The 24,984-nt window shown below is 40.4% G+C and overlaps 2 protein-coding genes across 10 annotated transcripts; one reads left to right on the top strand and one right to left on the bottom strand.

The window, feature by feature from the left end:
• The first annotated feature begins 194 nt into the window (after positions 1 to 194).
• On the top strand, positions 195 to 13,952 carry rab3il1 (RAB3A interacting protein (rabin3)-like 1). 9 transcript variants are annotated; one of them, XM_026175714.2, is made up of 13 exons: positions 200 to 344; positions 525 to 836; positions 5,004 to 5,172; positions 5,309 to 5,404; positions 6,027 to 6,104; positions 6,252 to 6,470; positions 6,655 to 6,774; positions 10,474 to 10,602; positions 10,969 to 11,081; positions 11,269 to 11,292; positions 11,630 to 11,729; positions 12,258 to 12,324; positions 12,840 to 13,952. In XM_026175714.2, exons 2-13 carry the CDS (start codon positions 631 to 633, stop codon positions 12,923 to 12,925), a joined length of 1,407 nt encoding a protein of 468 aa, XP_026031499.2. In that variant the 5' UTR covers positions 200 to 344; positions 525 to 630; the 3' UTR covers positions 12,926 to 13,952. The 9 variants fall into 9 exon arrangements, 7 of the variants coding, with proteins under 7 accessions (XP_026031500.2, XP_026031499.2, XP_026031502.2 ...); XM_026175715.2 differs by lacking the exon at positions 11,269 to 11,292 and having other exon boundaries at positions 199 to 344; XM_026175716.2 differs by lacking the exon at positions 6,655 to 6,774 and having other exon boundaries at positions 205 to 344.
• On the bottom strand, positions 13,138 to 21,766 carry epx (eosinophil peroxidase). The gene is made up of 12 exons (XM_026175721.2): positions 21,614 to 21,766; positions 21,321 to 21,527; positions 19,434 to 19,800; positions 19,195 to 19,355; positions 18,855 to 19,113; positions 18,601 to 18,771; positions 16,543 to 16,780; positions 15,904 to 16,115; positions 15,665 to 15,829; positions 14,937 to 15,017; positions 14,750 to 14,846; positions 13,138 to 14,586 (listed from the first exon to the last, which is right to left on the bottom strand). Exons 1-12 carry the CDS (start codon positions 21,665 to 21,667, stop codon positions 14,529 to 14,531), a joined length of 2,070 nt encoding a protein of 689 aa, XP_026031506.2. The 5' UTR covers positions 21,668 to 21,766; the 3' UTR covers positions 13,138 to 14,528.
• Positions 21,767 to 24,984: the final 3,218 nt, after the last annotated feature.

The following is a 24,984-nucleotide window of genomic DNA, read 5'->3' as shown; positions in this document are numbered from 1 at the left end:
ATTTAACACTTTTTCTACATCTCAGAGGTGTGCATTAGGTACACACCTCTGAGCTATTGTTCTAGTGTTTCAATGTCAGGTCACCTTTGCTGTTTTTTTCCCATCTGTAGCAGGATTTCATCATGGCAAACTCCTGGTCAGGTGAGAACGTGTGTGACCCCCCTCTGCTGGAAAAAATGCATACAGCTGAATCGCTACTGGTCAGAGTGTGTTAGTGATTAACCCTTCCTGTATAACCAGAAGGACCAACAGCAGGGCGAAGTGCAGGGTGTTTGGTTTCTGCTGCTTTTGGCAGATTTTCTTCTGCACTGGCAACATCTGTGAATCAGTTTTACATATTTCTGGTGAGTATATCCTCTCTATTTTTTTCTCCTTAATTCATCTCACAAGTGCAGTTTAACAGACTGAGCACAATCAGCCTGCAAAGAAAAGAAAATGTGGTATTCAGAAAGGGGAAAAGATCTTGAAGTTAGTTGCACTGATTTTAAGTTGCAGTATGTAACTCTGTGTTTTCTGCATCTTAGGTGCTTAATACCCACACACGTCAGAGTCATCCTTCCACAAACTAAATCATCCCAGGAGCTATCCAACAGCATTTGATGAATCTCTGCACAGCCTGAGAGATAACTTATGGATGCTTTTGAGGGAATTCACAGCGTCCAGATTTCCTCTTCTCCACCTTCAACTTCATCGAGCCCGGGATATGAAGTCCTCAAGGCGGGAATATCTGGGATTGCAGTATACTCCTCTGCAGTCTTCTTTGGCACACAAAATGTGTCTACTGTCAGGCACAAGTCTAGCAAGGTCATCGAGGAGGAAGGCTGTGTTGTCGGACAGTAAGTGTTAAATCTTGGAGCACTGGATAAACTGATAAAACACATTTTTTAACATAACACGTGCCAGTTGCTGCTTATGTATAAAGATTCATGTATACATTTATCTTCCCTTTATCCAGATTCTCCAGAGATAGTTGTGTAATTCTGCACATGGTGTAAAATGTATCTAAAAGTAGCACATTGCTTTGTCACAAGTCCTGCTCAGTGTGAAGTCTGTGATTGTGGGCGCGTGCACTTGTAACAAGGTGACCGAGTCAGATATGCAAAAGTGCAAACAAAGGTCTGTGTTTAGTTTTAGTGTAACTCCAACAGTGATTGGTATTTTCTTAGGCATGTTTTGTAAATGAAAAATCCTTCTGCTGTTCAGCGATCATGCAAAAGTTGGAAAACGTGCCGCTGTTGGCCTGAGATGGAGGATAAATGCTTGAAATGTAATCCGCACAGAACGTTTCGAGTTTTAGCGTCTTAAACCCTGCAGTCAGCAGTATTCCTAATTCTTTCCTACTGACAAATTCACTGACAGGACATGTCAGAGATTAAAAAAATTTAAGAAAAACTGGACCTTGGAGTAGCCAAGTTCATCCGCTGAAGGAAACCATTGTAGCTCCCTGTCCTCTCTTCTGATTGGCTGCTTCATGTAAACCAACACAGTCTCACAGCCTTGTGTGAAATTGTGATCTATTAATTAGTGTTCCTGGACATGATTTATCCCCACCCTTATCACACTGGTCTTACGTCTACTGATTTGTGCATTCCTTTTAATGGCCAGCAGGAGGCGACTCATCTGGTTGCAAAAAACCTTGCTCTGTATTTTTAGGACATATTGAAATGATTAGGCTTAGAGTCAGGAGGTTGTCTAAGAATGCTCATTGGCTAAAGACTCGTCAATTAAATGTCATTACCCAACAAGTGGGCTTCCTTCTTGGTTTTAAAGTCAGATCCACTCCTTGCTCATCACGTGCGGTTTCAGGACTTCATAAACAGCTGAGTAGCTACAATCGGTCTCTTACACCATCTATAGTAGGAGTGTCAAAAATAAGGCCCAGGTGCCGGAATCGGCCAGTTAAAGACTCCAATCCGGCCAATTGGATGGCTTTAGAAAATGCGAAGGAAGGAATAATCCTAGACTTTTAACTGTAAGTTTTATAGTTTTGCCAAATGATAAAGACCTCCACCATGGCCATTCATACTACACCAAAGTAATTAAGTAAAACAATTCAGTGACAGCAAAGTTCCTGTTTTTTCCAGAAACTACTTAAGAAATTTCTTTTTTGTTTAATAGTAATAGTAATAATAGGCCCTCAGTAAAATAAAAAAATATATACTTACAGGACAGCCTGGGCAATGAGATACCAGAACTCTGTAATTTTACACATTTATTTCTTACAATTTACACCCAAAAGAGTCATGCTGACAGATGTCTGTAATTAATGCAACAGCATTTCTTTATCTCATAGAAGAACCTGAAGTAGATATTTTACATTATATATATATATGTTAACACATAACACTATGTTACTATATCTCAGGGATTACGTGTGTAGTTAAAGAAAGGATAGTTTAACTGGTCCAGCCCACAATATAAAACAAGTTTGACATCCCCGCTCTGTGATTTTGGCAGACCAGGTTTGAAGAGCAAGTGGATGGGGCTTCTGATTTCACAGTAAAAGGTGTGGGGCTGAGATAACCATATTAGAATATTGGCTCTTAGTGACATCAAACAGATCCAAGAATAGAAAAAAATGTAAACTTAGAGTATTGGCGCTGATATTATTATTTGTAACTTCAACCATATTTCATATGAATATAAAACCATGATGAACATTAAAGTTCAGGAACCCTGGAGGCAACCATAGGGGATAAAATCTCACCACCCTTTTGGTACAATAAGTTCAGCACGTTTGCAGATAAGACTGCAAACTAACTTTGGTTCATAATTAACTTTTTTATTTAACATATTTACCTTCAAATCAAAAACTTTCTCAGTTTTGGTTTTACAATCCTCAGCCATCCTGCATGGCTAAGGGGAGAACGCCCTCACTGCCCCAATCCAAGATCGTGGCAGTGAGCAGAGCAAATCTCAAAAACAGTGAATCCAATTTGTAAAAAAAGAAGGCTTAATCAATCGCAATACAGTTAAAAATGACTTCTTCTGGTTGTTCATGCATAATAAAATCAAAAACATTTCTATTTCTCTATCTTTCTGCCTGCTACACTTTCCTCACAGACAGGGCTTAAAGGTTTACACATTAAAATTATATTTTTATTCAACTTTATTGATTCTTGACTATCTTTTGATCAAACTTCTGATTTAATTACAGCAGGAATCAGGTCACTGTAAAATCAAATTAGTTCCCAGAACTTAAAAAAAGTATGCAAACTTGTTGCCTCAAAAAAGCTAATCTTACTTAAGATAACTAAGTTAGGGCAACTTATTTATTCTGAGTACCCTGTACAACCTAATTAGTTCCAGGAACTTAAAAAAGTATGCAAACATGTGGACTGAAAAAAAGAGAAAAAGATAACTATGTTAAGACATCTTATTCATTGCCAGTACACAGTACTAAAAATAACTTGTGGGTAAACAATTAGTATTGCACAATCGGAAAAATCAAGTTCTACTAAATGAAAAAACAATTTTTAGTAACTTACTATTTTTAAATTTTGATTACAAAAAAATAAATAAATGCAACTAGCGCACGTTATGTTTTATCATCCTTGAATGTAAGAGATTTTAACACTTAATATAAAGTATATAAACACGGTAAGTACATAAGGCTCTGTCACTCTGTGCTACATTGCACTTACAAAAGCTGGATTTTAGGCCTCTTGCTTCATTTCTGTGCCCTGAATGGCTTTTACCCAGTGAAGAAAAATTATTTGTATGGTTCCATTAAGTATGATAAAGTTACTACAAAATAAAGTAAAATAAAAATTATCAGCTGATATTTGGGGATCAGAGAGGGGGGACTCACTGATTTTCCATAGAGTGACTCTGTAATCGGTTGTCTCTGGTCACGCAAAAAGCATACACCTAAGCAGGTAGACCCGTGACACCTTGTTGGTCCACGTACAGGACGTGCCGGTTGGGCAGTCGGGTGGATGTCATCATGTGACTTGTGAGAGCGAAGAAGAGAGAAGAAGAAGGAGGAGGAGGCAGGAAAAAGGAGATACACTCATTTTCCTGTCTTGGCAAAAAAAAAAAGGAGAAGAAAGGAGTGAGTGTTATTTCTAGGAAGTGCAAACCAGAGCTGGCATTGCTCTTGATTTTCGTCTTGTTTCTGACTGAAACTGCTGCTGCTGGGCGGTTGATCGTCTGCGCAGGCGTCCGCATTCCTCAGCTGTGATTGAAAACGACTGGGATTAGTTTCACTGAAACTCGCTCGGACATTAGCTTGGTTTATGCTATATTTCTTAACTTAACAGCAGCAGCAGCTCAGGGAAACTGGAGAGGAGCAGCTGACAAATACGCAGACGGGCTGGGAGGTTTATTTATCTGCTGTCCCGGACACTGACAGAGAGGGTAAGGGCGGATACTGACGCGGGACCTCTCCGTGGTAAAAAAAAAAAAAAAAAAGAAAGGAAAAAAAGTTGGAAATGTAAGCTAACTAGCTAGTTAGCTCAAGGTCTGCTAATTATTTAGCTGCTTTGTGGACCGATTTATCTGCAACTTGGGGATAAAAGTAACTTAAGCTTCCTTTAAATTCAAATGTCGGGATTTTTAATGCTGTATCAGGGGTTTCCAAGCTGTGGTGCGAGGTCCACCCCGGGGTCTTGCAGTGAGCGCACTGTTGTAACCAAGAAGGCTATTGTTGTTAGATTGTGTTGACACTGTAAAAGTAAGTAGAAATGAATCTCAGGGTTTTGTAAGTAATCACACTGGCTCTAAGGTTGTTATGGTTTGGTGTTTTTTCTTTTAAGTATTATTTGGTTTTCTACAGTTTTAGTTTTTGTTTACATTTTATAGTGTAGTTTTAAAAAGTGGTTCTAGTTTCAGTTTACTTTTTATTTCTTGTAGATGTTTAGTTTATTTATCATTGGTGTTAATTTTAGTCTTTTAAATTACTGTAAAAACCTCATTAGGGTGTAGTTAAGTACAGGATTGATTTTATTTTTATATATTTATTTATTTTTATTACACAATTTATTTTTTGTGGTCTTGTGAAGGTTGGTAGATCTGGATCCAGAACCAGAGACCAGAATGGAGGGAGGAGGCCAGGTCGGGCCCACGTCAATCCGAGGCCATGGCCAGCTCTCCCGGCTTCGCAGCTCCTCCCTGGAAATCAGGGAAAAAGGGTCCGAAATCCTCAGGGAACAGCTGGATGCTGCAAAGAATGTATAGTAACCTACTTTGTGGTTGCGCACACACAGAGAAACAAAAGATAGTGTGACCAGGAAAACAAGGCGCTGACAATGCAAATGTTCTTCTCTGTTTTAAATGTGGTTGTGTCCTTTTCCCCTGCACATCTCAGGAACTGAAACTAAAGGACAAGGAGTGCGAGCGTCTGTCGCAAGTTAGGAATCAACTGGAGCAGGAGCTAGAGGAGCTGACAGCCAGTCTGTTTGAGGTCAGCAGTAATCATCGCTCTCTGCTGAGTGCACTGTAATTCTGACAGCTGGTGACGAAGAAGGTGGTTGGTGCTATGCCACAAAAGTCCTTAAATCAGCAGTTTGCATTTCTACAGAACCATCACTTCCTTTATATAAATAAAAATTTCAGGTTGATGTGATTTTTAAGCAACATTGTAATTGCTTTGAAAAAAATTTGACCCACTGACTCTGGGGGAGTCCATCTCTTTGTTAAGAGCAAGATTTACCAAGTTTCTTCTAAATTAGCTCTGAGGTTTAGCTACTAAAATGCATCAATATATAAACAAAGATGCAGCCAGCTCAATTTAATAGTGAACAGAAGTCTGTTAAGAGCAGCGCAGATAATTTCTGATGGAAAATAATCCAAAGTATATTTCAAAATCTTACACTCTTAAACATATGCAGTAAGACCAGCTGCAGAAAATACCTTTCAGTCGCAAAATTGACAGCACACTTCTTACCAAAAGTAGTTTTTTAATGCCACGAAGGTCATCTTTTTCCTTACATGTTCTGCTGTGTTGACCAGCCAGTCACTGTCTTTGTCTAGCTGCTGAGCTTTGAACGTACAATTTTAATTAGTCTCAATTTACTTTTCAACAGGAGGCTCACAAGATGGTGCGTGATGCTAACGTGAAACAAGCAGCTTCAGAGAAACAGCTCAAGGAGGCTCAGGGGAAGGTGTGTGAAGTTTCTTTAAAAAAAAAAAATTAAAACAGTGAAGAACAGAAATCTTTCCTGAATCAGAACAGTTTTTTTTCACATAGTTGAAGGTCATAAAATAGCCTCAAATTATCAATATTAAATTTTTTTGTGTCTGGCTTGCAGATTGATGTTCTGCAAGCAGAAGTGACGGCACTCAAGACTCTGGTGTTGACGTCCACACCTTCTTCACCAAATCGCCAGCTGCATCCACAGCTGCAGTCTTCAGGTACCAGGGGATCGTACAAATCGCACATACGGAACAAGAGTGCCAGTGGTGCATTTCCACTCTCACCTGCAAAAAAAGAAGTTTCCATTCAGCCTGTGTCCAAAGAGGACCGAGAGGTAAACTGAAGTTTATACAGTTGTCTCTCCTCTCCTTCAGGTATGCGTCCCACTTTATTTCCCATTTCTGTTTCCAGTCACTTTTATCACTTTTAGCCAGATTCTCTTTCCTTTTTTCCCTTCTTTCTGCTAACCTCTCCGACTTGTTCTTCTTGTCTTTATCTGGGGTCTCTTCCTCTCTCAGCCTGCTGCTCCTGCCCTCCTCTCTCTGATCTTCTGTCTGATACCTGGCCAGTCTGTCAGTATGACCTATGACCCTCAATGGCAAAAACAGATAGAGGGGATGGGCACTGATGGCAGACAGGTAATCTGCATTCCTTTACATTTCCTACATTTCTCTAATCTTTCACATTTACCTGCGTCTTGACTGTGATTCTAGACTGTGATATCTGTTGAGTCAAGAGTGTGGTGAGTCTGGTCTGAGAGCTTTTCTTTCTGTAGTTTGTATTGAAATTTGTCAGCGTGTATGTAAGGTGAACAGGGACTTCTTGATGCAGCTGTTTGCTTCTTACTGGAGTTATCTGTGTTGAACGTACATTAGTGATACACAAAGTTTATACCCAGTTCTTGACAGATAATCACTGATATGTTGGCTAATATCGAGATATTATAGATATTTTTGAAAATTGCCAAGCATGACACACTCACTGGATTGTCTAGTATGACTACAACAAAAACAAAAGATACCATTTTATGTCGCCATAATTTCGAGAATTTGTAGAGCTGGTTCAGTAATGTCAGTGCCTCTGGCTCATTGCTAAAGTGTGGTAGGGTTACCAAAACTAATTGTCCCTGGTGTCTCTTATCCATATTACCCAAGGTTGTAAATTTCGGGCTCACAGTTTTGCAGCTGTTGTTTTTTTTTTTTTTTTTTTTTTTATGAGTTTGAAATTATTGTTTGACTTTTCTATCATAATGGATTAATGTTTAACTGCAAGTGATGTGTCATTTGTGGAGCTATTGTCTCTAGATCCTGTCCACATAACTGGTGTTATGTCTTACTATGAACAAAGGTTATTATAACGAACTAAAACAAGTTTTTAGAGAACTAAAAACTACCAGAAATGATATTGTGTATTTGAAAACAAGCTAAAGAAATCAAAAACCAAAATCAAAATCTTGTCTCTCTGGAGATACAGTGGGGCAAAAAAGTATTTAGTCAGCCACCGATTGTGCAAGTTCCCCCACTTAAAATGATGACAGAGGTCAGTAATTTGCACCAGAGGTACACTTCAACTGTGAGAGACAGAATGTGAAAAAAAAATCCATGAATCCACATGGTAGGATTTGTAAAGAATTTATTCGTAAACCAGGGTGAAAAATAAGTATTTGGTCACCTCAAACAAGGAAAATCTCTGGCTCTCACAGACCTGTAACGTCTTCTGTAAGAAGCTTTTCTGTCCCCCACTCGTTACCTGTATGAATGGCACCTGTTTGAACTCATCATCTGTATAAAAGACACCTGTCCACAGCCTCAAACAGTCAGACTCCAAACTCCGCCATGGCCAAGACCAAAGAGCTTTCGAAGGACACCAGGAAAAGTATTGTAGACCTGCACCAGACTGGGAAGAGTGAATCTACAATAGGCAAGCAGCTTGGTGTGAAAAAATCAACTGTGGGAGCAATCATCAGAAAATGGAAGACATACAAGACCACTGATAATCTCCCTCGATCTGGGGCTCCACGCAAGATCTCATCCCGTGGGGTCAAAATGATCATGAGAACGGTGAGCAAAGATCCCAGAACCACACGGGGGGACCTGGTGAATGACCTGCAGAGAGCTGGGACCAAAGTAACAAAGGTCACCATCAGTAACACACTACAACGGCAGGGAATCAAATCCCGCAGTGCCAGACGTGTTCCGCTGCTGAAGCCAGTGCATGTCCAGGCCCGTCTGAAGTTTGCCAGAGAGCACATGGATGATACAGCAGAGGATTGGGAGAATGTCATGTGGTCAGATGAAACCAAAGTAGAACTTTTTGGTATAAACTCAACTCGTCGTGTTTGGAGGAAGAAGAATACTGAGTTGCATCCCAAGAACACCATACCTACTGTGAAGCATGGGGGTGGAAACATCATGCTATGGGGCTGTTTTTCTGCCAAGGGGACAGGACGACTGATCCGTGTTAAGGACAGAATGAATGGGGCCATGTATCGTGAGATTTTGAGCCAAAACCTCCTTCCATCAGTGAGAACTTTGAAGATGAAACGAGGCTGGGTCTTCCAACATGACAATGATCCAAAACACACCGCCCGGGCAACAAAGGAGTGGCTCCGTAAGAAGCATTTGAAAGTCCTGGAGTGGCCTAGCCAGTCTCCAGACCTCAACCCCATAGAAAATCTGTGGCGGGAGTTGAAAGTCTGTGTTGCTCGGCGACAGCCCCAAAACATCACTGCTCTCGAGAAGATCTGCATGGAGGAATGGGCCAAAATACCAGCTACTGTGTGTGCAAACCTGGTAAAGACCTATAGTAAACGTTTGACCTCTGTTATTGCCAACAAAGGTTATGTTACAAAGTATTGAGTTGTATTTTTGTTATTGACCAAATACTTATTTTCCACCCTAATTTACGAATAAATTCTTTACAAATCCTACCATGTGGATTCATGGATTTTTTTTTCACATTCTGTCTCTCACAGTTGAAGTGTACCTCTGGTGCAAATTACTGACCTCTGTCATCATTTTAAGTGGGGGAACTTGCACAATCGGTGGCTGACTAAATACTTTTTTGCCCCACTGTATTTGTCTATGCAATGAGCCTGAGGAGACATTGTTGCTGATGTTTGACATTGAGGATGTCTACATGACTGTCAGTCAAGTGGTTATAATGATGCATTGGATTATTTTACTTCCCCGTTGCTAGTACCGCCCATATACTACTACTACTACTACCAACAACAACACCATTGATAAGAATAAGAATAAAAAGTAAAACTAACATTAAAAAAAATGAAAGCTAAAGTTAAACAAATGGTCAAAATGGAAATGAACAAACCGTTTGGAGCAGTTTTTAGCTTAAAGAGCTCAAAGTGTCCATTCAGCTAGAAACAATTTTCAATATTACATTTTTTTTTTCAATATTGAAGGAGGCGCTGTAGATCTTACAGCCACTGAAAGTGTTCCTGCCAAATTCAGTATGAAACTCCATAATTTTCACACTGTGGGAATCCCTTCCTACAACAAACTCCATAACTTTGACTGAGCGCTGTCGAACAGCCAGTTTTGCCTGGGACAGTTACTGAGTGACCTGACCTGGAGTTATCTGCACAACAGCATTACTAAGAGCTATTTTAATTCTCCAGATAACAAAATGAGGTGTTTCAGTATTTCATTTATTACATCCTTTAGCAGAGGATGCATCGGACCATCCTTTTTATGAAAGGAGAGGAGATGATTACATCCCTTAATTCATAGCGATGGTGGACCTTAACTACGTTTTTCACCTTAAAGGATCGACTGATGTGTTTTGAATTTTCTTTAACTGCTTGTTAAACCCACAGGTGACCTATCAGCGCTGTCTGCTTTATTAAAATGGGCTTCTTGTTGAGACTTGCCTTGTTTGAAGTATGAAGAACATAGATTTATAGACACTCTCTAAATCCAGATTATGAGCTATATAAATTGACCAAAGCGTGCTCAAGGTTTGCTCCAGTCCAGTCTGTTTTGGTATTCCCAGACTTCCTGATTATTTTAAAAGGATTTTCACTTCAGGTCTGCTGAGATCATTTGTCTTCTATCATATAAATCCTAAATAAGGTGGAGGAATTTTATGGGCTTTATATTGACGATATTTCCTTTTTAAACTCTGATGTTTTGACAGCCCGAATTCTTTGAATACAAGATTTTCTTATCTTTAGTATTTAAACACTTTTGTGTGTTCAACAGTGGATCTTTTATTGTCAGTCATCGGTCTTTTGGGGATTAAACACGTCTTTAATCTAGATGTGTGTCAGAGAATCAGTTTTATCCAGTTTGAGTGAGGGTTTGGCTTTCTCTCTGCAGATGGACTCCATTTTGTTTGCTGAGTTTTTGATGTGGAAGGAACACCCGAGCCTGGACCGCTCCTCCGCCTTCCTGAGTCGTATTTACAGAGAAGACATCGGGCCCTGCCTCTCCTTCACGAGATCAGAGGTCATACTCACTGCTTCTTTGTACAGCTACCATGCTGCTTCATGTGTATTTTAACCTCCTAGGACCTGGCGTCCACATATGTGGACATCACATTTTTGGTTATTTAGACCAAAATACTCAATTTTGCTCTACAAGGGCCTGATATCCACTTATAAGGACATTATACTGCTACTGTTTATCAAAATTTTAAACGATTATCCTCATATGTGGCTCTTATTTTTTCTTAAAAACAGAAATAAGGTAAAAAAAAAAATGTGGCAATTCTTTGTTTTTACATTCATCTGGCCCCAATATGCCCAAAAAACGCATGCCGTGGAAGAGTTAATGTGAAGTTATGTTAAAGTTATTGATTCCTGTTCTCCACAGCTGTCCCACCTGGTCCAGAGCGCAGTGGAGAACAACTCTCTGACCATTGAGCCTGTCGCCATGTCGGCAGTACCGATGGTTAAAGCCTCAGCTGTAGAGTGTGGAGGTCCTAAGTGAGTTACCTGACTGTCATCCTGTCGTGTTTCACCACTCACTGCTCTGATTTGGTTGGTTTGGTTTTTCCATCGATGGTTTATGATCAGAGCCTTTTGTCTATCTTATAATTATGACTGAGAGTGGTTTAATCAGTGGGCACATTTCTAATCACCCTGATCTAAAATTGTTTTTTTTTTTTTCCAGTGGCTTTAGGGCTGCAGTAGAGACGTAAGTCCTCTCGGGAGCTAATAACCCTTTCAGCTTTTCACTAACTCTGATAACTGTGGCATGAAATAAAAAACTGTCAACACAGATGTGTGGAACGATATAAACAAATCTGTAAATTAATGAACCAGACGGGATCCCACTTTCATTCCTTTTGTGGCTAACTTTCTCTCTGCGCACCTCTTTCACTAAAACGAGTTGTAAAGTGTTCTCAGTATGTTTTACTGCTGAAGAACGAAAGGCCCGTAAGCTCATGTTTGCTGTATCCTGTCCTAAAACAGATGATTGTGCATCTACGTTGTGCTGCAATAAATTGTTGACACGTTGTTTTCTCTTGTAGAAAATGTGCATTAAGTGGCCTGTCACGGCTTTGCAAACATCGCATTAAACTTGGCGACAAAGAGAGCTACTATTACATCTCACCTTCCAGCCGAGCACGGGTAAATATCACTTCCTTTCCGTCCAAGGCACACCTGTAGTCTTGTTTGCACACCCTTATCAAACAGTTTGACTCAAGCAAACACATGTTGTTTCTACCTGTGGTTCAGATCCTCAGCTGTTTCTCTCAGGCAATCTTTCTCTCTGAAGGAATGTTTGGTTTCTGTGTGCCTCGCCCTAAGCACGCTTTGCACCATATTAGCATTAGTTAACTCCACCCAGCAAATGATGCACTCACGCAACGACTTAACATCTTCTGTCTAGCTGAAGCCTTAAGGCAGGTAGCTTTCATAGTATATCATTTTTTTCTTCTCGTGTTTTGTATGTTTTGTTTTATTCTCATTAGAGGCCTTTAATGTGATTTTCATCTTCATATGTACAAATTGCAAAGTTCAAATTGCATTCATTACTTTTCTGCAGTTATAGTAATAATGTTTGAATGATACAAAATTCCAAGACATGCCAGTGTTATAAAAGTTTGCGTAGCCACTGTGTAGAGTCGTGACCTTGTCACATATTCGCTTTTCTAGATCACGGCTGTCTGCAATTTCTTCACTTATATCCGCTACATCCAGCAGGGCCTGGTGAGACATGATGGTAAGTTAGCAGAGACACAGAAATAAATAGTTTAAGCAAATGTAGTTATTATGCAAGTCATTTTATGCAATGCATGAGGAATTTTAAGTAGTGAGTAACTTAAGGTATTTTACTGAAAGATACAAATTGTACTGCAAGTAGGTAGTAGGTCGTATTTTTAAGTACAGCATAAGTAAGTAGTGGGTAATTTCATGGTAACTTTGTGGTAACTTTCTTCCACTGTATTTTTTGGGGCACGAGCCGTGTTGTGATGGATTAATCTTGCCTTTTTACATCTTTATTTAATAATCATTATGTTGATGTTTTATTAATAATCAGTTGTCCTTTTTATTATATGATGTATCATTTAATAATTTCTTCTTTCCCAGAAAACACATGAAGTTATGCACTACATAGAATAATGTGTCTTCCTTTAAAATTGAATTACAGGTGCGCGGCTCTGTTACCACTCGGTCTTAACTTTGCCAACAACCAACATCTTTCTTTCTAATTTTTTTTGTTCCTCCCATGTTCAGCGGAGCAGATGTTCTGGGAAATCATGCGTCTTCGTAGAGAGATGAATGTGGCCAAATTAGGTTTCTACCTCACTGACCAGGGCTAGGACGGTACCTGGAACACTCAACAAGAGAGCATAGCAGTTACAGCCTTGGGTAACTGTGGCAACGCACATGTCTTTGATCAGGTTGAACAGTGCTGCAGCAAAGGTCACCAACAAGGGAAGCAAAACATGTTTGTCACTTTTGGAAATGCAATAAAACAATTAGAATCAAACCAGCACTCCAGGAATGACATTACAGTCCATGTTTTAAAAAAAAAAAGAAAAAAAGATGATATTATTCCCAGACATGTCGGAGAAGTTTTTTCTGTTGCACCACATTCCTGGAAAATAACTGTTGTCCCCAAGAAAGTGTGGAGAAACTTCTTACTGAATCACCCACGGAATACAAAATTTCTCATTTTTATACAATAGACTGTGTGTCCTGATTCAGGCATTAGCCTGCAAAATAATGAGCACAATCTTAACCTCAAGTATTACAAATATGTGGTGTAATAGTTTTATTGTTTCCACACAGCAATGATTCAGCTTGTTTTCTTTGTACTTTCAGTTATCAGCTCAGACACCACAGCCCAGACCTTCATTCTGAGCGTGGCCTTAATTTTGTTGGTACACTTCCTGCTCTGCCTTGTACAAAGACTTAACTTAGTCACCTTCAGCTTCTCGTTAGCCCTGTACCTAAAAATCAGATGTATCGTTAATTATTACCCACCCATGCTCAGAGTAGGGAGAGCTTTACAGTGACAGGTGAAAAAAGCTTTTAAGATGTGATTGAGTTTTGCACATCTGTAGTTAACAGTATGAACATAAAGTAAAAGCCATAATTGACTTTGCATGAATGCAGAAAATAGCCATAGTGTATATAGGTTGTATCTCATATTATAGATTTATTGTTACTGACTTTTTTAAAAAACAGAAATCTTTTAAAGGTAACAATGAAGTATAGTGTGTCAGAACGTGCAATAACTGCTTCTTAGCCTTATGCAGGGCTTTGAGGTTCCTGACCTCAGTGTACTCATAACCAACTGTGTAAAAGCTGCATTAAACACGAGGCATTGTATACCAGCTGTCACTTTTGTACCATGTCTCTTTTATTATTAGAAATCCGATCAAGAGAGGGAGACTCCGGAAGTTTGCCCGGGAAAGACTCATCACTTCAATTAATTTCAACCCAGTGCAACCAGATATCCCAGGGGTGATGTTTGCTCTGGGCACAGATTTGGGGTTAGAATAAGGTCATAACACTTACATACGCCAAACAGGTTCTCAAGCAGGAATACCGAGGAAATACTGAGACTGTGTCCAGCTCAGAGGGGCTTTATGAAGCCGACATTCCAGTAAGATTTGAGTTTCCGGATTGGAAAGACTTCTCTGAGCTGCTGTTTTGATGACCTCTTTGTACCGATTACAGCAGACCTTAATAAATAGTTTGCCCTGCTGTTTATCAAAGGGCACGGGAGGAGAAAAGATGAAATCAAGACGAATTTCTTATAAGCTGAACTGTTATTGAACACAGATGTGATACTTATAAATTAAGATGAAAAAAACTGCAGCTAGTCAACTAAATACATAAGAACATTTAAAAACATTTAGATAATTTCACAGGAATATTACAACAAAAATCAACCAAACTCTTACAAAGGATTGATTAACTTTTCTCTTGGCAACATCCAGCAGTCACCAGCGCTTCTCTCTTTGGGAGATATCTGCAAGAAACAAATTCAGTTATTGAAATGTTAAATATTTTTAGCGATGGATGAACATGTTTGCATAGCTCCTTTAATCATTACATTTCATTTCAATTCAGTCTGTTGAAACTAGCCCACCAGTGTTTGTGTAAAATGAGAACTCTGCATGCAGATGACTCGCCTTCGAAAACAGAACATGCCCATCACCAGCACGACCACGCCTCCAAACACAACTATCACTGCGGTGACGATGGAGACGGCCGATAGCGAGGAGGGCTCTGGGTCATGTGAAGAGGTGTTCAGAAGTTACGTGCTGAATGGTGTTTAAAATTCACATTGGGAAATATTTAAAGTGATCAGAAACCAACCTGAGCACACAAAGGAGCCTGGTATGTTCAGACACTCCAGATGTTGTGGACAAGAAGTCATTTCCTCACATTCATCGATATCTGCAAAATCAGCCCAAAAAACAGATGAGAAACAAATGATGTCTCTACGAGGTACGTGGAGTTAATCTCAGAGGTTTTGCTGAAATCTCATTAGGATACTGACCAGGTATTTCCAAACTTATTACTCCCACAGCCCACAGAATATCTTTTGCAGTCCACCCAAGCCTTTAATTACATTTTCTCGTTATTTCAAACGTCTCTTGTGGCATCTGACAGCCACTGCTCCATTTTACTTTTATCAACTGCTGACGCAAAATATGGCTGAAAACAAAGAATTGCATAATGCATATCTTATTTTTGTAGTCCCATCACTTGTTTTCATTACCTCGAGTACTTTCTTCATTAAACTGACATATTTAATGGGATATTTTTAACTAAAAAACAAGTTTACTGAATGATTTATTTAAAAAAAATAAATGACTAGGGCCCAGCCGCAGTACCAGTCCACCGGGGGCTGCAGCCCAGATATTGAAACAATTAATGTAGATAATATAGCTGACTAAAAATGTGTTTAAAATAAGCTTTAATGCCTTTTTTTGAAAACAATTATAATTCCTTAAACAAAAAACATAATGTTAAACTCTGGCGTTAAAAGAAAACAACAACACATGCCATCAGGGCTTGACTGGACATTTTAGTTTTCGTACCCTGACACGATGGGGGTGCTGGGCTCCACTGCTGGCTGTTTGGATCACAACTGATGGATGAAGCTCCCAGCAGCTTGTAGCCAGAGTGACACTGATACAGGATCACCGAGTTACAGAGGAGATAGTAGCCAAATTGAATCCTGGGTATTGGACCGCAGCGGGGATCTGTGAGAAAGTCAGTGAAAAAATAAGGCCATCCCAGCTTCATACTCGACACAACTTGTTTTCCACAGCCTCACCCGAGTCCTGCTCTTTCCACGGGCTGATGTCAAGGTGAGGGATGAGGGGGTCAGAACAGGCCAACATGTCCTCCGAGGTCTCGGTGCGTGAGAACGGGTCGGCAGGGACATGTGTGACGTGGCTGTTGTCACAAATGATGCGGGATAAAGAGACTGAACGCAGATGTTTCCTCTGAGCGCGGGTGAACACTCCTTCCCTCTCCCACCAAAACCTTGAAAGACAAGCACATATTTTAGAATTTCACTTTTTGCATCATATTTATTTATTTTATTTATTTATTGGTAATTTATTTCAACATGTGAACAATATATAAGTACATTTAGAAAAGAAAAGAAATAAGAGAAAAAAATACTATACAAATTACATACAAAAAAACCCAAAAACATTCTGATTAATTTACATGTTGAAAGGGAGTGGGAAGAAGTATACACTTATTTAATCCCACCCCTTTGCCATAAATTATCAGTGAATATTTAGTCAGCTTCCTTACTGATATAATTTGTACTAAAAATAGTGAACAGATTTCTGATATACTTATATACTATAATATCACATCATGAATTTTTTGTTTGTTTGTTTGTTTTTAAATAGAGACATTCACTTAATTTTTTAATAATTTAATTTTAGCTGTGGCCCACCTGTCACCGTCTCTCAGCGCTCTGAACTGTCTCGCAAGCAGGCATGACAGGAGCGGTCCGACTCGGCCTCCGGGCAGAGCTGGCTCAGAGATGGCACCCACCCACACGTCGATGTTGTGTGGTGTCCCGTATAACAGTTGGAATTTGTGAGCCAAAGTGAAGTTGCCCAGAATTTCAGCCAGGTCCAGTGTGTTGTTGGGAACAGAAAGGCCACAGAACTTTCGCCAGGAGCTGTATCCTGATGGAGGAGATGAGTCAGAAGACTGCAGGTTAAAGATGGAGTAAAGAAAGTGAGATAAGCATTAAATATATGGGGCTCATGTGAAAGTGAACATAGCAAAATACTGATTTTACCAAGTGCTTTACAGTTAAAAAGGAAGGCAGATGTAATAGGAGGGAAATTAGAACCTTCAAACTTAAGTGTAGATATACAAAAATGAAATAAATAAGGTGAGATTAGGTTGCATAGCTGGATTCTCTCAAGGTTGACTGTTGCATTAGCATCACGTGATAACGTGCATTAGGAACTAGTTGGTTTAGCTCTGTGAGAAGTCACTCCCTGAGGGAAATTTCAGAGGGCCAGTTTTAACTCTTAATTAACAAGCAACACAAATAACTATTAGAGGACTACAGGCCACCTGGCAGGGTTATTAACACATTCCTACATCTGGGACTGGTTCATCATGAGTCAGCACACACTTTTCATGGCAGACTTTCAAGGAAACAAGTATAACTACTATTAATGATGCTGTGATGTTGTGCACGTTGACTTACATTACAATAACATCAACTGTGCTCTCATTTTTTTTGCAGCTAGAATATGAAAACACACAGTTTAATACAAGAATTAGTATACAGTATTCCCATGTCATATCGTGTTTTACCTTTCCAGACACGCTACATTTCCGATTTATCTGCAAATTTATATTACAGTTTCTGCGTGTTTTAATTTTTAAAATTGCAATTTATTTTTGCAGTAAAAATAAGCATTATCTAGCCTAAAAAATGAATAACAAAGTTATAATAGGGTTTATAAGAGCATGGGGAGGATTTCTATGGCTTAAAATATACAAAAGTAATATAATAAACATATGGTTTCTACTTTGCAGATTTCCCCAGAATGGAAGCCCTGTGATAATAGAAGGAATACTGTAGCTGCAGAAAAACTACAACCGCTGGTACATGGTTTTATGGTCTTAACGCTACTGTAATTTCTTTTAAAATATTAGACTAAAAGAGGTAAATGCAGGTGTTGGTAACTATGGATTGTGGATCCTAATTTTTCTTAAATCATTTAAAAGAGACCTATTCTGTGTGTGTGTGTGTGTGTGTGTGTGTGTGTGTGTGTGTGTGTGTGTGTGTGTGTGTGTGTGTGTGTGCGTGTGTGCATGTGTGTGTGTGTGTGAGAGAGAGAATTTTATTTATTTATTTATTCCAATTTCTTTCGTTGTATATGTCATAAATGGCAACAATAACACAGTCTGATAAGATGTCATCAATAAGATGATTTCCACAAAGTTTCATCAGAAATTGCCTCAGTTGAAGGGTAACTGTCAAGAAGCTTAGAGGCTGCACTCTGTAGATGTCATACCAAATATTGACTTTTAAGGCTGTTAGAATTGAACAAATGTGTGTTTATATATGTCTCCAATTTCCCAAAATATGAAGGGTAGCTCAAGCACTTTGCAATGTCCTATATACTGTAACAATAGTGGATACTGATAGTAAAAATGGACAAAGTTTAAAAATAAAAATAAAGACACTGTATGTGCAAGTAATCTCCACCCACCTGCCCCTCCTCTAATATGGGGGGCAGCCAATCACAAGAAAGTCTGTTTAAAAGGGGAGGTTCTAAAGCATCTTGTTTCAGATAGAGGCGGAAGTGAGAGACTGTATTAAGGATAAATATAAGATACTGCACATATGGATTACTTTTAACTGTGACTGGTGCAAAGCTACTCTAGCTGACTTCAATAATGAAAACATGGAGCTGGAAAAGAGAACAATAGGACAGACAGCAGATGGGATATCGGTGCGAGAGGTTGCAAGTCTTGATACCGGGGAGGCCGTGGTCTCGGCCTCTCTGGAGATTAAGGGCTCCGAGGTCCAGAGGCATCCCACCCTGTGCCTGAAAGAGTCTCTCTGTCAGCTCCTCCACCATCATCTGACCGGGAGTCTGCAGCTTGGCTGGAGACAGCAGGAGGCCACGCAGCACTGGGTCTATACCACCTGAAACAACAGGAGGAAATTAAAACAGAAATAGAAATGCTGAGTACATGTAATCAGAGTAAAACAACAACATTGCTCATTACCTTCCTGCACAACCCTCCAAGAGGCAAACAGTGAGTGATGCAGCAGCAGAGAGGGATACTGCGAGTTAGCATTATATCCTGGCCCCAATCTGGTCACTACTGGTTGCACGGTGACGTGAGCAAAACGAAATGCAGCAGTTGCAAAAACATTAGCAATGCTGGGATCCATGTCAGGATCATAACCCTTGTAAGGAGGCATCAGATGAGACATGGCATTCTCACCAAGGACCCGTGGCAGGTAGTGCTCCCATGTTAGGATCTTAAAGGATTTAGAACACCAGTCAAAGGGATGAGAACAGGTAGATGTGATATGTTGTTCATCAGATAATCCTGCAGATACCTGATGAATGGCTCCTATGATCTTGCGGGCCTCCTGGTACAGGGTGTCTGGGCTCCAATGAAGGTTTAGCAGGTGCAGCTCTTTGACCAGTCGGTTGTGCTCTCTCAGGAAGAGCGTGTGCAGCGCAATCAATCCCAGATGTTCATTGGCTCTCGAATCACCTGTGAAGCATTAGTCATGAGCAACAGCTGCACTGAAGCTTACAGTGGGTGGAGAATTTACAACATTCGCCCACTCACCAGCTTGAAAGCAGGATGTGGTGTTCTGTCGGTGAGCAGACCTGTCTGATGTTCCTGAGGTGGTGGAGTTGCGAGGGCCGCAGGGGTCCAGGTGAGCCTGGAGGCGAGGTAGGAAGGGCATGTAGGCGAGCTCGTGGTCTGAGTGCTGGGAGTTGATGGCCATTGAGCCCAGAGGAGAAGATTGGTTTCTGAGAGCAGAAGCCAGGCTGGTGGAGCTGCCGTACACCATGCTGGCATCGACAAAGGAGGTGATGGCGTTGAGCTGCTCCCGCTGACGATGAGGCAGAACTCCAGCACCACAGCTGGGAGCAGAGCGGAAGAAAGGCATGCAACTCTGGACCCCATTACGAGGATCAGATGGTGGGATCTAGTAAAGAAAGTTGTCTTTAAACTGCTGCAGATGAGGGAAGGACATTCTTTTCCAAAGCAACAATATAAGGAAAAAAAATGATGCAAGTCTAGTCTTTTTTGGGAACAGCTGTCAATTTCAAATTTCTAAAACAATTTCACCTCCAGGAGTAAAGAATAAAAAATATCAGACATGTGTCTACTCGTGATTCAGAACTACCTTTAGCAGCAATAACGTGAGGTAACTTTATCAGTCTCTCGCATCATGGTGGAGGAATTCTGGCTCACTCTTTGTTTCAAGATTCTTTCTGTTCATTGAGGTTTGTAGGCATTTGCACGGCTCTCCTAAGGTCCTCCCACAGAATTTCAGTCAGGCTGAGGTCTGGATTTGATTGGCTCATTTGAACACTTTCATTCCTTTCTTTTTCAGACAGTCACTGGTGTTCATGGGATTGCTGTCCTTATACATGACTAGATTCATAGTTGACAAAATGACTGGAAGGTGCCCAGGATATGTGGCTGCAAAACAAGCCCAAATCATCACCCCTCCACCACCTTGCTTGTCATTTAGTGCAGCGGTCCCAAACCTTTTTTGCGCCATGGACTGGTTTATGTAGGACAATATTTTCAAGGTCCAGCCTTTAGGGTGTCGAGGATAAATACGACAAAATAAAACCAGTACTGGTACAAAAAAAGAAGATTTATTCATAACACACGGTAAAAGACCCAGGGAAACTGAGTTAATGATAAACACCCTGAAAACCATAAATTCTCTCGCCCAGTACCAAATGACTCTGTGCAACCTTGCACACCTGAGCCGTGCTGCCATGTTCTTTTTAGACAGAAAAGGATTTCTCCTGGCAATCCTTCCAAATACTTCTTCAGTGTTTTTGTAATTGTACTGTCATGACCTTTAACACTTAACATGCTAATTGAGTGCTGTAGGGTTTAGATGTAGATCTTTTTCTTTTTTTTTTTGGCAATTTCTCTTAGCATTGCATTTTCTGACCTTGGGGTAAATTTGGTTGAATGTCTGCTCAAGATTGCAGCATTGTCTTAGCACACACCTGAATGCTCCAGACCTTCAAACTGCCTAAACTTCTTAATTCCTATGAAAACAGTCAACTGAACTGTGAAGGTTCTCAGTATCCAGGTCATCGTAGTCTAAGGAGCTTGGAAAGAAAACTTCTCAGATGAGAGGTGAAACGTCTTCAAGCCACTTAAAGAAGTCCAGACGCTTTTCTTTCCAAGCTCCTTAGACTCAAGTGAACTTTCTTTTCACAGAACTTTACGTACAACAGCCAATGAGAAATCTTCTAATTGGGCGTAATGAGAGAGTATTTCCTGGTTTATATTTTCTATTTAAACCATTGACAGTGTTACCGAACCTGTGTTTGGTGCTAATGGTAAGAGATAATCTGCTATACAGTAAATATACAGAAACTGTGCAGGTTACGGGTTTGGCATTTAGCATGTGAAGGAAAATTATAAAAAAAACAACATAAATTAGAGCCTTCCAAGAGAGCTGGTGAAATGCACCTGGATGGGAAAGCAGGGTGAGTCTCGGTTGCAGGTGTGGGTGCAGTCAGCTCCAGTCTTAAAGGCAGCCGTACTGGGACTCTGAGGCGTCAGCACCAGATCGTGGTCTATCCACTGACCCCAATCCACCAGCAAGTGGGACAGAGTGGAGTCCACAGAGATGTTGTCATTGTGAGTGAACAGCACTTCCTGTGACACCAGCCGCACCTGGAACATACGAGATGAGGAGGAGGAGTGATGGGCTTACAGCAGCTGGCAGGACAGAAGACCGAGAGCTGCTGCAGGACTCTTACTGGAGGCAGGCTGGCATTGTGATAGGTGTGTTTTGGTTCCCACCCTCTGGGCATCCCCCACACATCCTCATACTCTGGAGCCAACCAACGGGAATACGGGATATTAGCAGCCCCCCATCTCGGATGTTGTCTGTACAGCAGCAGAACACAGAGAGATGGTTACCTGAAAACAACGATCTCTGTTGCGCCAGCCTGTCGAATTTTATACATGCTCTGACCTGTTGTTGCACTCGCCTGTGACGGATCTGTAACGCTCAGAGAGACAGTCTATCTGACAGCTGGGCGTCTGCAGCTCAGCGGAGCAGCCCGTCACATGCAGCAGATTCTCCGTATCTTCTTCACTCAGCATTTCTGAGGGAGCACGGTAAGCACAACAAGGTCCAAGTTAGTAACACTGAAACATAAAGAAATATATATGAGAAAGATCAGATCAATTGTTGTGTCCTTTCCTGTCAAAAGCAGATACAAATGATTCAAATGATCCAAATGATCCAAATCTATTTCTGGAATTTGGTTTTGCTGAGCTTGATTATGCTTCAGTAGCCTCCATGAGTCAACTTATGCTGACTAATATTTTCTGGCACAATATGTAAACTGTATTGTTTGTAGTCATCATTGTAAAAATATCTTCTGTCCTCCTAAACAAGAGATTTTTTAATACCAAAAACACCCATACTTGGTTAAATAAAGCACATAAAACAAAGAGTTATAGAAGAGATAAATTGGCTGTGTAATATTATATCCTGAAACAAACTAAAAATATGATGTAGAATAAAGCTTGTTTAATCATACATCAGATTAAATGGCCCGCAGGTTTACATGGTGTTCTGCTGCTGTTCAGTACCATAAGCGTTGGGCTGCATCATGGTGTTAGTGTAGACCATCTCTCTGATCAGCTCCACTGTGTTGTCCAGCAGTTCAGCAGCCCGGATCTGGGTCCTGGTTGTGCTTTCAATCTGTTTGAACTGAGCCAGCAGGTCACTGGGTCTCAGAGCGCCTTCAGACAGCGACGTCTTCACCCTGGAAACATTCAGAACTGTGTATTCAGTCCCTCGCAGACGTAAAATGATTTATTTTCTTCTATGTGTCAGCCTGGTTTGAGATATTTCCAGATATATTTTAGACCAGAATAAAGAATTTCTACCTTTCACTCGTGTGGGTGTAAGCAGCATCAGTCAGCTCAATCGCCCTCTGAAGAGCCTCATCAACAAACGCAGATCCCAGATACACCACTCCTGAGACCATAACAGAGCAGAGCAGTTAGAAAGGCTCCAAAGCACCTTCTCCTTTCAGCAATTATCAGAAATCCTACCTGAGGTGTTGCCGTGCTTCACTTTGGTCAGTGAAGCATGACCAGGGATTAAGAGCAGGACAACAACCAGTTGAAAAAGAGATGCAGACACCTGAAATGAAACCACATTAACCTTCAAATCTTGAAAAAAAAGGTCAAAATTTCTGCATAAACTTTAAATTGTACATTAAAGCAGAAACTCACCACAAGTGCTGTAGTCATTGTGATTCTGAAAACTTTTCGGTGTGAGCAAAGAAGGATCGCTTCAGGTTCAGAGAAGGAATCGGAGGATCTTACCGCTGCGTTCGCTCCGACTCATCTTGAGTGCAAGCAAGTGTAGGTGTGTGTTTGGCTCCAAGTGTCAAGGGTGCTATGTATACACTGTGAGCAGGGCCAACAGGTATGTGCAGAATCCCCTTATCTGTCCTTCATGGTGACAGAAAGGCAACATCAAACGCAGGACTCGCAGCCTCGACCTAATAACCTCTCAAATCAAATTTACGTCTGTGCTCTCGCCCTCGATGAAAAGCCTCTGTCAAATCAGCGTTACAAATAAATAATCCTACCCATCCCTCAGCAGAGCAGAGAGAGTCTTTGCTGTAGTAGAGCACTCAACCAAACAAAGAGGCGGCTGAAATATTAGATGTCAAAGTTACTTTAGTGGCAGATTTGTTTAAAAAAAGCAGTTAGACTTCACAATGAGAAGCTAAGCTTAGTATTTGGGGATTTTTTTTTTAAATTAAAAGGGTGTCTGTGTCTTCAACACATGCCAAACATTTCAATCTGATGGTCCCTGTGCCAGTGACACAGACAGGTGGGTGAGCTGGAAGCGGGGATTCTGGGAAATGACCATGAACCGAGCACAAGGATGAGGCAGAAAGATTTCAGAGTGTTTCTGTCAACTGTGAGGCTTAACAACTCAAATGTATGCTTGCTTTCCCCCCCTTTGATGTTCCAGGTGTGTGATATCATCAAATGATTCACCAGTCCCATTTCATTACGCTGTTATTAATATTATCTCTGTTGACCCACCGTCTACTCCATGTGCTCCAGAGAAGAGTCGATGTATCCACAAAGGTACAACCAAATATTTGGCATACAGGTAGATCAAGTGTCAGTTGACCCACATTTCCTCACTTGTATATAATGAGTTCTGGTCAAGTGGATTATTTCAGGTGATCATTTCTGATAGTAAAAAAAAGCCACCTGGTTCTTAGCAGGTCTTAAAACTATGTTATTGATGCTAAAACACCTTTAGCATCAATAACTTGAAGTAATTATTATTACTATTATTTATTTTCTATATAACTATCAGTTTCATATTATTGAGCCAAGTCTTTGTTACAGTGTTGCTTCAGTTCTTTGAGGTTTGTGGGCATTCAGTTATGCTCTGCTCTCTTGAGGTCACAGCACAAGATTTTGTATACAAAGGAGTTCATGGTTGACTCAATGCCTGCAATGTGCAGTTTCTCTGAGCATGGACTGAGCTTAGGGACAGTTTGCTAGGACAGCTGACATGTCATGAATGTTAATTGTTTTCCATGGATAAATAATCTTTCACATTCAGAATGATGAGCTTTTTGGAGATATTGCCTTCTAAGCCTCCCCAGACTGATGACAGCAACAGCTCCTTCTCTGTGATCTTTAACGTGCACCCATATGCTCCTGCAAATAGACAAAATTTCTGCTTTTATAAAGGTCATCACACTTGCTGAGAGAGAGTAATCGGAGAAGCTGCTACCAGTTTTAGTAAAAAAATAATGACGTGGTGTTATAACATCTATATTATTCATCTGGGTTTGCATTTTAATAATTTAAGAGCTGCTAAGGACCAGATTCATTTTATGATGTCCCTATATGTAACACCTTAGAACTGAAACAGGGTATTTCTTTTTCACTTCACTATATGGTTGGATAGTCAGTTTGTTTTTTCTTGTAATTTAGGTATTTGTTTTTCAAAGTGAAAGGTAAGAGTGAAGCTTTATGTACTTATGACTCTGTGGATGTGGGCTGGGAGACATTATGTCCTGGTGAATGTGAATAAGACTGTGAATAAGACTAGAGATAGAGAAAGAACAGC

This window comes from Astatotilapia calliptera, chromosome 7, assembly GCF_964374335.1.
Source record: "Astatotilapia calliptera chromosome 7, fAstCal68.1, whole genome shotgun sequence".
Lineage (NCBI taxonomy): Eukaryota > Metazoa > Chordata > Actinopteri > Cichliformes > Cichlidae > Astatotilapia > Astatotilapia calliptera.
The sequence above is the reverse complement of the archived record's forward strand: the minus strand, read 5'-3'. Positions and strand labels throughout refer to the sequence as shown.

What these genes read in the sequence shown, in the direction of transcription:
- epx (XM_026175721.2), bottom strand. Translation starts at nt 21,667, where the DNA reads ATGCCCAGAGGGTGGGAACCAAAACACACCTATCACAATGCCAGCCTG. An exon ending in CACCCTGCTTTCCCATCCAG is followed by an intron (nt 19,801 to 21,320) that starts GTGCATTTCACC and finishes TTTCTTTACTAG; the next exon opens with ATCCCACCATCTGATCCTCG. An exon ending in TTGGAGGGTTGTGCAGGAAG is followed by an intron (nt 18,772 to 18,854) that starts GTAATGAGCAAT and finishes CTGTTGTTTCAG; the next exon opens with GTGGTATAGACCCAGTGCTG.
- rab3il1 (XM_026175714.2), top strand. Translation starts at nt 631, where the DNA reads ATGGATGCTTTTGAGGGAATTCACAGCGTCCAGATTTCCTCTTCTCCA. An exon ending in GAAGGCTGTGTTGTCGGACA is followed by an intron (nt 837 to 5,003) that starts GTAAGTGTTAAA and finishes GGTCTTGTGAAG; the next exon opens with GTTGGTAGATCTGGATCCAG. An exon ending in TCAAGGAGGCTCAGGGGAAG is followed by an intron (nt 6,105 to 6,251) that starts GTGTGTGAAGTT and finishes TCTGGCTTGCAG; the next exon opens with ATTGATGTTCTGCAAGCAGA.